This window comes from Phyllostomus hastatus, unplaced genomic scaffold (genome assembly GCF_019186645.2).
Source record: "Phyllostomus hastatus isolate PE091 unplaced genomic scaffold, TTU_PhHast_1.1 phas_scaffold_385, whole genome shotgun sequence".
Lineage (NCBI taxonomy): Eukaryota > Metazoa > Chordata > Mammalia > Chiroptera > Phyllostomidae > Phyllostomus > Phyllostomus hastatus.
The window spans coordinates 1,577,455-1,591,094 of NW_025334026.1; the positions used below are offsets into that span (position 1 = coordinate 1,577,455).

General features: G+C 45.1%; 1 protein-coding gene across 2 annotated transcripts in view; it reads left to right on the top strand.

Moving 5' to 3' along the window:
- SNX29 (sorting nexin 29) overlaps positions 1-13,640 on the top strand; it is a 564,444-nt gene that overhangs the window by 377,259 nt on the left and 173,545 nt on the right. For both annotated transcript variants that reach the window (XR_006783480.1, XM_045819397.1), the window contains exons 17-18: positions 7,650-7,705; positions 11,726-11,807. Coding sequence is in view for 1 of the 2 variants with exons in the window: in XM_045819397.1 (XP_045675353.1) it covers positions 7,650-7,705; positions 11,726-11,807 (138 nt within the window). In the remaining variant the exon portion in view is untranslated. The remainder of the gene's footprint in view (positions 1-7,649; positions 7,706-11,725; positions 11,808-13,640) is intronic.

Sequence of the window (13,640 nt, forward strand, 5' to 3'; positions counted from 1 at the left end):
GGGCATAAAGCCGTGAAGCCTGTATTGCTCTCAAGGTGCAGAGCATCACCACCATCCCGGAAGGTTCCCTTCAGGGCCATCCCCACGCCACCCTCCCAGAGCCAATCACTGGCGTGGTTTGTTTTGTTTCCCATTGTAGACATAATTCATTTTTCTTTTAACTTAAAATCTCAAGGTCGTTACTTATTTTTCAAAAGGGCAACAACTTGTGTACATGGTAAAAATTTACAACATATAAAGTTTTACAGTAAAAAATAAATCTTCCTCCTGCCTCTGACCCCTTGCTTCTCACTGCCCTTCCCTCAAAGTCATCCACACTTGGCCGTTTCTTGTGTTTCTCTAGAAATGATTAATGCAGATCCAAGCACATAAGCACATCTGTCTCCCAGCTTCTTCAGGACAATAGAAGCTCATCTGACATAGTGTTTGGTGTCTTGCTTTTGTCATTTGCCAGTACATATTAGAGCTCATTCTCTGTTAGCAGAGGAGATCTTTGCTATTCTTTCAGTAGTCACACAGGCTGGCTCTAAGGGTAGCAGTGTCTTATGCAACCATTTCGATATTTGTTTCCAGGCTTTTATTGCCATAAATGGTATTGCAATAAATGTCCTTGTATAGCTGTCTTTGTACATATGTTGTTTGTATATCTTAATTACTGGAAAAGAAATTAGATTTCCATCTTAGTAAATGAGACAGTTTGCTCACACTCCTTCCCTCTCATGCCTGTCCCTCCTCCAACCATTCATTGACCCATCTCTCCATTTGTACATCTCTGTGTCTGTCCATCCAGTGGGAACATTCTTCAGGCAATCAGTGTGACCTTCATACTGCCTTGGGCTCTGAGAATATTGTCCTTGAGACTCTCAGTCTTTTTTTTGAGAAAACCAGACACATCAAACACTAAGTCACAGAAGTGCGATAGTATGCATTTGAGTAAGCTTCCAGAGCTACCCAGAGAATAAAATAAAAAACTCTTTAAAACTTGTATTTGCCAGTTCTTTACTCCCAGCAGAAAATCTTAGCTCTCAGATGATTTTTAAACCACATGTGGCTCTGATACCTCTCTAATTGCATACTATTTGTAAAACAAAAGAACAAATTAACAAACAGACACACACAGAACCCTGTAAGTGGTCCAGACCCAATGCCTCCTGAAGGCAAGGGAAGCCCAGGCCTACTTAATGCTCCAAACCTGGGCCTGCCTGTCCTCTGGCTGGGCCCGCCATGCTGGAAGACAGAACTGTGGCCCTTCACATTTTGTTCCTTATTAAAAAGTGAAATGAGAAAGCAAGGATGTTGGCGAGATGGAAAATAGTTATCATTTTTGGCAGTGCAAAGTGAGAGCTAATTGCTTAAGGGAAGGCTGTTTGAAAAGAGGGATGAGTGAGAAAGGGACTCTGAGAAACATAAATTACGGTGTCATTTCATGACTGGGACAAAGTTTTGCTGCCCTGTAATGTCTGCCTGTTGCCTTTTCTTTTGAGCAGTGAATCTGAAGCCCTGCCATTAGGAGAGAGACAATACAATTCACTTCCTTTGGTTCTTTGACTCTCCAAGCTCACTTTTCCTTATCATGCAAGAAGACAGCAAATTTGCTACAAAGCAGTTTAAAAATGGACTGATATTTCAGTGTGAAAACAACAGCTTACATTTTGTCATTCATTCATTTAATCAGCCACAGATGTCAATTCAGTGCCCACAGTGTGCCAGGTGCTAGGCAAGGCCACCATGTGTCACTGTGAGAATAGATGTGGAAGCTGCTGTCCTTGAGTTCCCAGGCAGGGACCAGTACGCAGAGAAACCAGCGTAGAGTCATTGCCAGCTGAGCATGTGAACAATGGATGGGTGCAGGGAGAATCTGTTTAGTTTTGGTGGTCAGGGGAGGCAGCTTATAGGAATTCATAGTTTAGCTGGGACTCGAGGATGAGAAAAAAGCCAGCCACACAAAGAGGCTAGGATAAGAGAGGAGGGGGGCATGACTCACGCTAATGCTTGCTTCAGAGTACTTGAGGATTAAATGCCTGAATACATTGGCACAGTGTGGGTGTTCAGCACATGTTGGTCCCGCATCCCACCGTGTTTGTTGATTCTTTCTAATAAAACAGTCAGAGACTGGTTGTCATGGCATAGGCAAGGAGGACACCAAGGTTTGACATGGAAAAAAAGCCGGGGCTTCCATGGGGGAAAACCCTCCACCTTGGACTGGGCCAGGTCTATGCCTTAGCCTCCAGGCCTGGTCCCAACCAAAATCATCCTGTGGTGACAGAAAACAGGCTTAGGGTTTTAGACCCAGTTGTGCACCTGTGTGCGTGTACTCCTGAGTGGTTGAGTCCTTCCAGACTTCCTTCAGCCCATCAGAGTCCTCCGCATCATCTTCTGGGTTTCTTAGTGTACAGATGCAAACTGCAAAGAAGGGGGACTTTGTAATGGGAGGCAGTATACCTCAGTGTGAAAAGTGCAGACTCTGGAGCCAGGCCACCTGCATTTAGATCCCACCTCTGTCATTTACTAGGTGAATGACCTTGAACAAGTTACTTTTGGGACTCACTATTGCTATATATCAAACCACCCCAAACCTTAATGACTTAAAAAAAACATGTCTGTTTTCTCATCTCTCATGATTCTGTGGGCTGACTGGGCTCCGATGGGTGGTTATGCCACATCAGAACATGTCAGCTGGGGCTACAGTCACCTGGGGCCTACCTGAGCTGGGTACCCAAGGTGGCGCTCATTCATGAGCAGGCAGTCCTGGCTGTCCTCTGGTATATCAGATGGGATTGTGTGCTTCTCTTCCTGGAGTCACTGAGGCTGATGCTGTAAGGGACCATGTGCTGGGAGATCTGGGTGGGGCTTATAACATCTTTGCTACCTGTTTATTCATACTCATCACTCTTGTCCTCACCTGTGAAACGGGGGTGATGCCGCTTCCCCAGGGCTGTGTGGAGGAGGATGTGAGAAGGTTGTCCTATGAAAGCACTGTGTAAAGCAGGAGGCCTTTGGTGATGGTGGTTTTGATGTGTCTGTACACTTCTCAGGACTGGAATGCAGGCATCTCCAAGGAAGGGGAGGGTGCCCTGTCCTCCTTTGCCACACCTGCCTGGGCCCTGATCTGCCAATGGGAGGGGGATTAGTTTCCCCCCCAACCTGCTCCAAATGGCAGAATCAGCAAGTAGCTGATTCTTTCTGTCTTTCCCTCCTTCCTTCCCGTGCCTCCCTACCTTTTCTTCTTTTCTTCTTCCTTTCATTCTTTCCCCCAACTCTTCCTCTTTAAATAAACATTTATTTAGAACATTGGTCATTCTTTGTGGCAGGACCTCAAGTATTTAAACCCTCTTCCCAGGTTTGAGGAATTCCAGATCGGAGTGTCAGGATGGCCCAGTGTCGGAGCTCCACGCTGGCATTGTGAGGTGGCTGCTCTTGTGAGGACAGTTTGTGGGAGCTTCTTTGTGATGCAGCCCAGATGCTAATCCTTTGTGGGTCTTGTCTGTCCCTCCAGTCCTTGTGTGCGCAGCACCTGGGCTGTTTGCTTCAGGAGGATCCAGGCTTCCTGGCACCCTATTTCTCCAGTAAGGGGCTCTGCCTTTTCCGGCACCCACATTCTGCCACATGACTTCCCAGGCCGCAGGCCAGATGGAGAGCTGCCTGCCCTGTGGGTCAAGTAGAAGTGAATGAAGACAACCATGCTGTCAATCACTTGCTGATGCCCTGTGTGGAAGGTGAATCAAAGAGAGGACTACATCCCAGAGCTGTGTCCTCCAGATTTCCTGGGGCTTCAGGAGCTCACAAGGGATGTTTGTGGCCAATATCAACAGAACATTGATTTTTCTGATAAAATGCTCTCTGCCCCACACTTCTTTTACTGCCAGGTGTGAAGTAAGACCAGTTTCCTGGATGATTACTGTGAACCCCAGGTGATATCTAGCACCAGTCTGTGCAGATAGCAAGAAAAGACAAAATTTTCAGATGTTTAGTGAATTTGGCCATCAATTATCATCATGCAGTTGAGCCTGACCTGATTTTCCATATACATTCCACAAGGTCAGAAAGTTCACAGGGTTTTTTTCCATCCAGCATCTCCAGAGCTCTTGTAGACACACAAATGTCTCCTGGCTTGCCAATCCCATTAATACCACACAGCTAGAAGAAAAGCTTCAAAGTTGGAAGGATTTAACAACTCTCAGATACTTATATCCACTGTCTAAAGGTTCCCTAAGAATCAGCATCTTGAGGAAAGGTTGATCTGTCAGGAAAATGCCTTCTTCTTAGAAGTAATCATTTTTGAAGAGGCTCTTTGTTCTCATTGTAAGGTGATGTCTGTCCTTAAAAAATACTTTGTCTTCTGCTTTTGTCCTTCTGGTCACCTTCCCCTTCTGCATCATGGGTTAGACACAGTCAGAAGCTTCCTTCTCATGATGGGGATTTCCTGGATATGAGCTTGGTTCACTTCCAGTCTGAAATAAGGCCGCATTTCCAGGTGATTATGGGCATATGGTGCAGCTGGTGTCTTTATGGTCCCTTCTCTGATCTGTTTACTGCATCTGATCCTCTTATCCTGCCAGGATGGATGCAGGTGTGGAAGGGGAAGCTCAGAGGAGACAAGAGGCTGAAAGCCACCCTATGGCCTGCCAGAGAAGACTCTAGAGTCCTGGCCTTTTCCCCCAGGTTCCCACTCCTTCAAGGAGCTAGTGTCTAGAAGGTGGTGTGCCTTCAGGGCCTTCCTTTGCCCTTTTCCTTCCCTGATGCGTAAGAGCTTTTGAAGACAAAGTCTCTCCCGTCTGGCTTTCTGCATTCTAACCAAATGCATTGGTAGGGGAAAGAGTTGGAAAAATGTATTATTTACTTTATGTAGCGATATGATGCATACTTAATACATAGTGTGCATCTGTTGTGGTTACACAGTTAATGCATTCTCATTGTTCAAATGCATAATCCAGATTCATCTGACCGCTCTCTCAGAGAGCTCCCCCTGTCACCTTTTGGATCTGTTTCATTCTTTGTTGATTCACATGCATTGTGTGTTATGTTTGGAATCACACAGAGTGGTTGCAGTCTGTAGCAGCTTTTTATTAAACAGAGACCGGGAGCTTTTTTCTATGACATTAAAAATTGATCAAAAGCACTCTTTTGGTGGGAATATATACTTTCATTTAAATTTTGGGGTGGTAGTGCATTATTTAAAAATTCAAATAATATAAAAGGATGTTCAATATATAGCCTCACTCCCAACACCATGCACCAGCTGCTGGGGCCCTCGCCCCCAGGGCCCACAGGCTGCCCCTTTCATTGGCATCTTGATTTTAACTGCTATAGCTTCTTAATGCAGGACAAACAAATACAACTTCGATGTTCTTAGTTCTTCATGTTTGCAGCCAGGATAGTGTATTAGAGCCACCCACTACACAGGCTTTTGCTTTCACTTAGTGATCTGCCTTGGAGCTCTTTTCAAAACAGCACATGGAATGCTATCTTACTCTTCAAAAGCACATTTCATTTTTTAAAAAGCATTTCAAAAGTTATTCTTTTTTTTATCTTATAGAAAGATAGCAAATTAAAAATAAGTCTTTATTCTCCTAATCCCACCTTTAATGTGTTATCGATGATAGCCACTGTTACTATTTCCTTGTATGCCTTTGCAGAATGATTTCTATGCTTGCACTCTCATGAGTGTGTGTGCACCCCAGTTGTAACTTGGCTATCTTATTTAGACATGCCATTTTCTTGAATCATCCCTCTGTAGTTGGACCTCTGGGCTGTTTGCTTTTTACTTGCCTGAGCAGTGGAAAGAGAATGATCTTTGGTGTAAATGTTGGTGCCTTTGGTTGTTTCTTCTCGATAAATTCTTGAGAGTGAGATTCTGGATTGAAGGATCTTGGTACACACAGCCTCACAGCTTTCCTAGTGGATTATACCATCTCTCCTCCCAGCCACCCACACAAAATGACAGTCACCTTAACAGCAAGGCCACATGGACCCCTGCCCCAGCCCAGAAGTTCCTAATCATTTGAAAATAAAGTTTTTTTTTAAGTGGCTGGGCAGGTTTCCTCCTTGTGGGTTTGAAGGAGTCTCTCAAAAGCAGATTCTTAGCAAAATCTGCTGCCTGGAGCCCAGTTTAATCACTTAGCTCCATGCATCTGTAGAGGGTGCAGGTTGGGTCATTCTGCCTCTGGGCTGCCACAGATGAGGTGAGAGAGACCCCTTGGGCTGGCAGGACAGATTCGTGTCTAGTGCCAAGGATAACATGACATACTGCTCTTACTTCTCAATAACTATTATCTCATTATTATGGTGCACAGGTCAGTTATTGAATCCTTTCTAACTGCCAGGCACTGTCTTGCATGCTCTACAGGTATTGACTCACTTTGCCCTCAGAATAACCTGTGACTATTACTGCTGCCACACCCATTTTATAGACGAGGTCAGTGAGACACAGAGAAATCAAGTGATTTGCCCATGACCGTACAGTCGGGAAGAAGTGGAGCTCGGATTTGATCCTGAGCCATGTGCCCCCACAGTGCAGGCTCCATGGTCACTGGACTCTCCTGCCTCTAAAGGGAACCCACTGTTTCTTTAAGGGGTACCTTCTTGTGTCTTCTGAACCACTGTAAGGGCAGAACTTTTGGCTAAAAGTCTCACTTTCTCCTTTCCCATTTCAGCTGGCTTTTCCTCTGTCTGGGAGGGTTTGTAGCAGAAAAACCTTTGAAATTGGACAGACCTGGACTCACATCCACTTCCTACATGTGTGTCTGTGGGCAGCTTTTACAGCCTCCCTGAACCTCACTCTCATCTGTAAGGGCGATGGGGGTGATACCCACCCCTGGTGTTGTCATCCGGACTGATGAAGATTGTGATAATCTGAAATTGCTGACAGGTACAAAGTGTGAAGCAACAGTTCCCTTCCCCTCACTACCCTGCGTCCTTCTCTGTCCCACTTGGTTCTTCTTAGGTTTGATCCACATTCTTAAGTTCCAGGCATTTCAGATTTGATCAGCTCAAAAAAGGAAATGTATTCTCTGGGTGTGATCATGTCATCACCATTTATCGAGCATCAGCGTGTGCTGGCCATTTTGCTGTCTGCTTTATGTAATAGGTGCCACCGCTCCAAGCAGTTTAATTTCTTTCACTCAGTCATGTTCTCGTGCAGCCCTTCTGAGTCAGGAGAGGAACCATGTCCTTGTGCCTTGAAGTACTTACATGTTAGGAGGGGGTAGAATGGAGCCATTGAGGGGAAGGCATGGGCTGTTTATATTTATGCCTTGGGTGTGTGCCTGTGTGTGTGATGTTCATCTTGGTGACAATGGATATTTTTTCTGCTGTTCGTTTGATGTCTTGCATCTCAGATTTTAACTAGGCCTTTACAGCTCCAAAATTACATGCCTTTTACATACCTGTGATTATCTCAATAGGATTAACAGCACCTTTTTCTATAAAGATAATTGAGATCTCTCATGATGGCATAGTTTTATTCCTGCAACACCGTCTCTAACCTTCCTTCCACAGAATCTCTCACTGTTTTCTAACAACTGCTTTTTCACATCTATCTGAACAGGAAGTGTTCAGGGTTCACTGAGAGGCAGGATTCTTTTATGATTATGCAAACTGTGGTAACCATGATGTGTTTTCTCTCTCTCTTTTCCCTCTCCTAATGGTAGGTGCCTGGAGATTTGAGTCAAACATCCGAAGACCAGAGTTTGTCAGATTTTGAAATGTAAGTCCACAGAGTCTGCTTATGAAGGGTCCTTTAGAAATAGGACTCTGCAGTTTGGCTTGAGTCCCAGAAGGCCCACCCAGGGAACAGAAATCACTGTTTAAGTCTGCACAGGCTGGTTTGGTTATTGTAAAGGAGGGAAGCTGTTCTCCTGCTGGGCAAGTCTGGCCTTCAGAGGTGTTTTATGTTTCCCCTTCAGTATTGAAAAACACGGGTTTTTTTTTTTTTTTTGGCTGACATTTAAGAGTTGGAAGATATCACAAGAAATTTAAATTTCTCTATTTTCTTTAAAAGAAGACTCAGATCCCTACAAGGCCACAGTCAGAGCTGAGCAGCAGCTGCCTCCTTCTCACAGTGCAAGTGCTCCTTACCTAACCGCAGCCCCCACCTCTCCCTATTGTCTGACTTTATCCCACCACTCATTTCATTGTCTGTATGTCTCCTGTAATGATCTGAGTTTACAACCCCAGTTGGTTATTGGAAACAATGGTAGTTCAGCACATTGGTCTAATTTTTTATTGGATTTAATTCTTCCTTCTGCCTCTGCTGATGACCCCTAAGGGATTTAGTTGGTCTTTAGACTGACCATTTCTGATCAGGTTGTCTTGGTTTTCATACAGGTAATTCCACTGGGCTGGTAAAAAAAAAAAGTGGAGGGGGTCCTGGATTAAGACAAGGCAGTATCCCTGCCTCTCTCATTCACTTGCATGGAGTGGAAAAAGGTTCAGCCTCCTGAAAAAAGGTGTCATCTGGGAAAAGCCCACCTCTGGAGATAGAGGGCAGGGTATGGGACAGAGCCTTGTGTCAGAGTTAGGCTGGCCTGTTGAAATCTTAGCTACAGGCCTCACATTACTGTGACCTTGGGCAAGCCAGTTAATCTCACTGGGCTTGAGTTTCCACACTCATAAGATGAAGGTCATAATGCCAGTCTTGTAGGGTCATGGGGGTGACTAGAGTGAGCTTAGAGTAACCAGGGAGGACATCAGGAGGCCTCTCAGTGCTGGGGTGGCTGCAGTGGAGGTAGAGGCGGCAGTTAGGTTGGTAGGATGAGGAGGTCAATGTGGGTAAAGGTGAAGGAGGAAAATCAAAGGTGAGTTGGCCTCCCATGGGTCCATGAGTGAGGTGAGTTCAACATGAAGAGGATAATGGAATGGTGGCCTGGTAGAGGGCCAGGGTGGGGACAAGCTGAGAAGACAGATGAAAGCTATACAGGAGAATCCCAGAGACATGTCAGCTGTGACCAGAAGGGACTCATTATTAAAGTAAGAATTTATCACGCACCTACTGCAGGCCAGTGTCATGTCAGGTCCTTGATGGAGGGGATGAATAAGCCATGGTCCCTGCCCTCAAGCAGCCTCTGCCCGTCCAGTCACATCATCTCTCACCCAGAAATTTGCAGCCTCCTCCCACTTGTTTGCTTATCTCCACTAATGCCAGAGGGATGTGTTATTTCTCCGTCTCAGGACGGAGACCCAGATCTTCCTTGTAGCTTGCCATGAAGGCCCTTGCTGACGTCTGGTTTCTTCCCCAACCCTCTCCTGTCCTCTCCCTACACACCAGCCACCCTGGCTGACTCAACATCTCTAACTCACTTGGTCTTTCCTCTCAGGATCATTATTTTCGTAGCCCACACTGCTGTAGCATTTTCTCTACACTAGGCATGGTTCTAACTCATTCCCTGCAACAACCCTGTGACATCGATATTGTCTGCAGACGATAGGTTTGGGCCAGGATTCAGGCCCAGGCAGTCTTGATGTAGACTCTGTGCCCTTCACAAATGCTAACGCCCTTACTGGAAGCACCATTCCCGACTCATCCTCTGCTCCCCAGCTTGGCTCCCTCTCAGCGTCCCTGAAGCCCTGCCCAAGCACTGCTTCCTGAAAGAAGCAGGACCCCATGGTGTTCACTCTTCTCAGAGCTGGTGTTCCTTGGTAGCACCTACCACAATGATAAATTAAATAACTTCTGTGTGACAACTATAAACATATATGCACCTAGCAATAGAGCCTCAAAATATATCATGTAAAAAATGGACAGAAATGAAAGGAAAATAGTTTTATGGTAATAGTTGAAGACTTCAACACCTCATTTTCAATGATGGAAAGAATCACTAGAGGGACTAATAAGAAAATAGAAGATTTGAATAATACTGTGGAGCAGTTAGGTCTAACAAACACATAGAGCAGCCCACCAAACAGCAGCCTTCTTCTCAAGTGAATGTGGAATATTCTCCAGGATAGATCATAGGTTAGGCCACAAAACAAATCTCGTTAAGGCGGAAGTCATACAAAGTGTCTTCTACAACCACAGTGGAATATTTTAATGGGGATTTGTCTCTCCCTCATTATAGTGCACACTCCATGAGGGCTGGGACTGTATCTGCTTTCTTCACGGGTTTATCTCTAGTACCTAAATAGTACCTGGCACATGGCACATGGTAGGTTCTCAATAAATTCTTGTTTAATGCATGAGTGAACAAACAAAAGAATGTGTAAATATCTAGGAGGCAGATGGCTATGAAAAGAATTGGTTCTAATACAGTGTGGCAAATGCTTTGAAAGGGAGAAACGTTTAACCTAGTTGAGGTCACCTTGCAGTAGCCCTGGGAGGTTGTCCAGCCCTTAGCAATCCAGAAAGGTTAATGAAAACCAGAGTGTGAGTTACACTTCTGCACCACCCCCCATACCTTGACAGGGGAGCACTTTAGGCACTTGTATAATTCCGGGGACCTTTACAGAAGACTGTCATTAGATAAACCAATTGGGTGGCTCAGAATTGCAATTTGTATTTGCAGCCCAGGGAAGTGATCAATAGGGCCTATTTTGCCCAATGAAGGAGGTCAGCACCTCAGCTGAGAGCTCAGGAGAAATGCTGCTTCAGGAGAGGACTATTTCTTTGTGGAAATAAAATGCTTTTTATTCTAAAGATTGTGAGACATATTGAGTCATGGAATCTTCCATGATCAACATCTCAGGTTCCAAGCACAGGAAGCTGGCGAATTTTTATGAGCTGCTCTTTAGAGAGAACGAGAACTTAGGGAAAAGTGTTAAGTGTTAAGCCCTGGAACAGCTCTAAGCAGAGGCAAGAGCTGGAACCTTCCAGCTCTTCCAGAATTGCACAGTACTGTTTTGATAGCTGTTACGATTGATCTTGAAGTTTCAGCTCCTTCAGTTAAACTATCAGCTCCTCCTGAGCCGGATCCAGCCTGGTGGAAGTGTGGCGGCGGTGGTGGGTGTGTACACCCAGTGACTCATAAGTTCAGTTTAAAGTCTTCACAGAAGGCAAACCTGTCACAGAACCAAAATAACCCTTGAAAGTTCCTTAAATAGCTGGTGAGGGTTAACTGAGATAATATATACAAAAGCATGGAGCCGTAAGTTGTTAGGTACTTGGTAAAGGATTTTGTATTTGAATTTAAATCTTATTTTATTTGAGCCTTACACAAAGTTTTTGTTCGTGGACAAGTTGAAAGAGGGCTCCTTGCGCCTGGCTTCCCGGCATCCTATCTTGTCCTCTTGGTGCCTCCACCCCAGCAGCTGTCACTCTCATATCCATGGCCGTTGGTCTCCTGAGGTCTTTCATGGAGTCTCACCTCACAACGGGGGGCCCAGGCTAATGTGAGCACAGTGAGGAGGCCCCTGTGGGTGCTCCAGAGACCCTATGGGCATTCCCACACATGACCCTCCCAGCCTCACAGAGGCTACTGGTTATTATCCCCTTCTTCAGATGCGCAAACTGAGGTTCATATAAATTGTGAGCCATGGTTGCTGAGAACTGGAGGGCAGCTCTTTCTCATTCCAGAATATAAACTCCATAGACAAATTTAAAAATACACACACACATATATCTAAGTCCTTTAAAAGTAATTTGTGGGATCAAGTAATGAGACTTACTCTGGCCCTTCACTGTTACATGTTAGAGATGTCATAAATTGTTTGTGCATAATTCCTCTTAGAGGAAGAGATAGCCTCCCCTTTTCTGTAAATTGAAATGACCAATTTTGATTTTCCCTCTGGTCAGATCCAACCGGGCGCTGATCAATGTCTGGATCCCATCCGTGTTTCTCCGGGGCAAAGCAGCGAATGCATTCCATGTGTACCAGGTAAGCACCTGGTTTTCCAGTGGGCCTCCCTGCCAGGGGAGAACAGACCCTTGTGTGCCATGCTGTGGGTTTTTTTTTCCTCCTGGTAGTGGAATGCCGGTGCTGCCCTTAGAAGCCACAGCCTGCAAACAGCAGCATTCCAGCTGCATTCCTCCCCTGAGGAAGGGTCCTTCACTGGACTTCAGGGAGCAGGGCAGAGCTTCTCACGCCAGTTAGTCCTCTTAGTCAGGCCATGACCCCTCGGTTCAGACTGCTTGAGCAGAAATGGGATTTGTTGGCTTCCATTTGCCCTGGAAAAGTCCAGGCACAAATCTGGCCTCCAAAATGACTAGCCCTGTGTTCAGGGATCTGCTGCCATCTCCTGTTTCTTCTGCTGAGGCATCCTTTTCAGGCTGGCTTCCATGGGTTGATGAGATAGCTTCCAGCATCGCCAGACTCTGAGCCCATCAGGGTGATTTCAGCCAAGTCCCCAGCATTTCTTATGGGTCTGTCTTATATCTCAAACCCATCTCTACAGCTTGGGATTGGGTGATAGATTTCTGTGATTGGCCAGGTTTGAATCATATGACCACTATGTGCACTGGGTTGGAGTAGACCTTATTTGACCCTGCGTCTGAGAGAGGGGAGATGTGGTTCCCCAAATGTAAACTGGGTTACTCTTCCCAAAGAAGGAGCATCAAGTAGCTGACAAGCGAAAACTGCAAACATCTCCTTTACCTCCTTAGGGTAGAGATGGCCACCCCCTGGGTGGAATGAGTGTCTGGGAGTATGGGACCTTTGTCTGGTATGGAGGTGCTTTTGTCTCAACAACTGGGACCCCAGTTTTCCATCTTTTCTCTGATTTTGTGGTGCCTCTTCCAGCCCTGCCTACTGATCTTCGGTTTGTCTTTCCTCTTTTCCTTTTTTGCCTTGGATCCTGATTTCCAGCTGTTGGTGTTCACTTGTCCTGGGACTGTTTTGTTTTCAACTCTGACTCATAGCTGCTTCCAGTTCTACTATCTTTTTGTATCACAACAGTTTTCATTAGGTTTTGTTTTTATTTCCCATAAGTTCTGCAAAAAGCCATGAGTTTTGTTAATTTTCACCTGAGGATATACTTGTTGTTGAGAGAGAAAGTGAGAGGAAGGGAGAGACAGGGACAGAGAGAGAGAGACAGAGAGATGGAGAGAGAGACAGAGAGAAAAACATCGATGTGAGAGACAAACATTGATTGGTTGCCTCCTGTATGTGCCCTGACTGGGGATCAAACCCACAAGCTAGATATTTGCCCTGACTGATACTCAAACCTGCAACATTTTGGTGCAGAGGAGGATGCTCCAGCCAACTGAGCCACCTGTCCAGGGCAAAAAAAAACAACCCTTGAATTTTGTTACCATTTCTCTTAGTGGAGAATTGACTCATTGAAGAAGCCTCCTCAGCTATTAACATATTTTCCCCAGACACTGGGATGGTGAAAAAATGACTTTGGACTTAAAAATAAAAGCCCTTGTTTCAATTTTGTGGCCTTAAGTAAATCTTAGCTATCTCATATGTAAAATGCAAATAATAGTAATGCTTACCTTGGAAAACGAATCAGCATTAGAATATAGTGCCAAATAGTCACTTGGCATTTTTTCCTTGTCTTCCAAAATGATTGCTGTGTTTGGACTCCGGTGGCAGGTCTGGTGGTGGACATGTGTTATCAAGGAATGAGCATAAGTATGACACACATATGTTACCTAAAATCTTATGGGCAGATGATTTTGGCAACGAAGCTTGCACTAGAAGGTCATTTTATCTTACTTACTCTATATTGCTATCAGTTCTTAAAAAAGAGAATTAGATATGACGGAT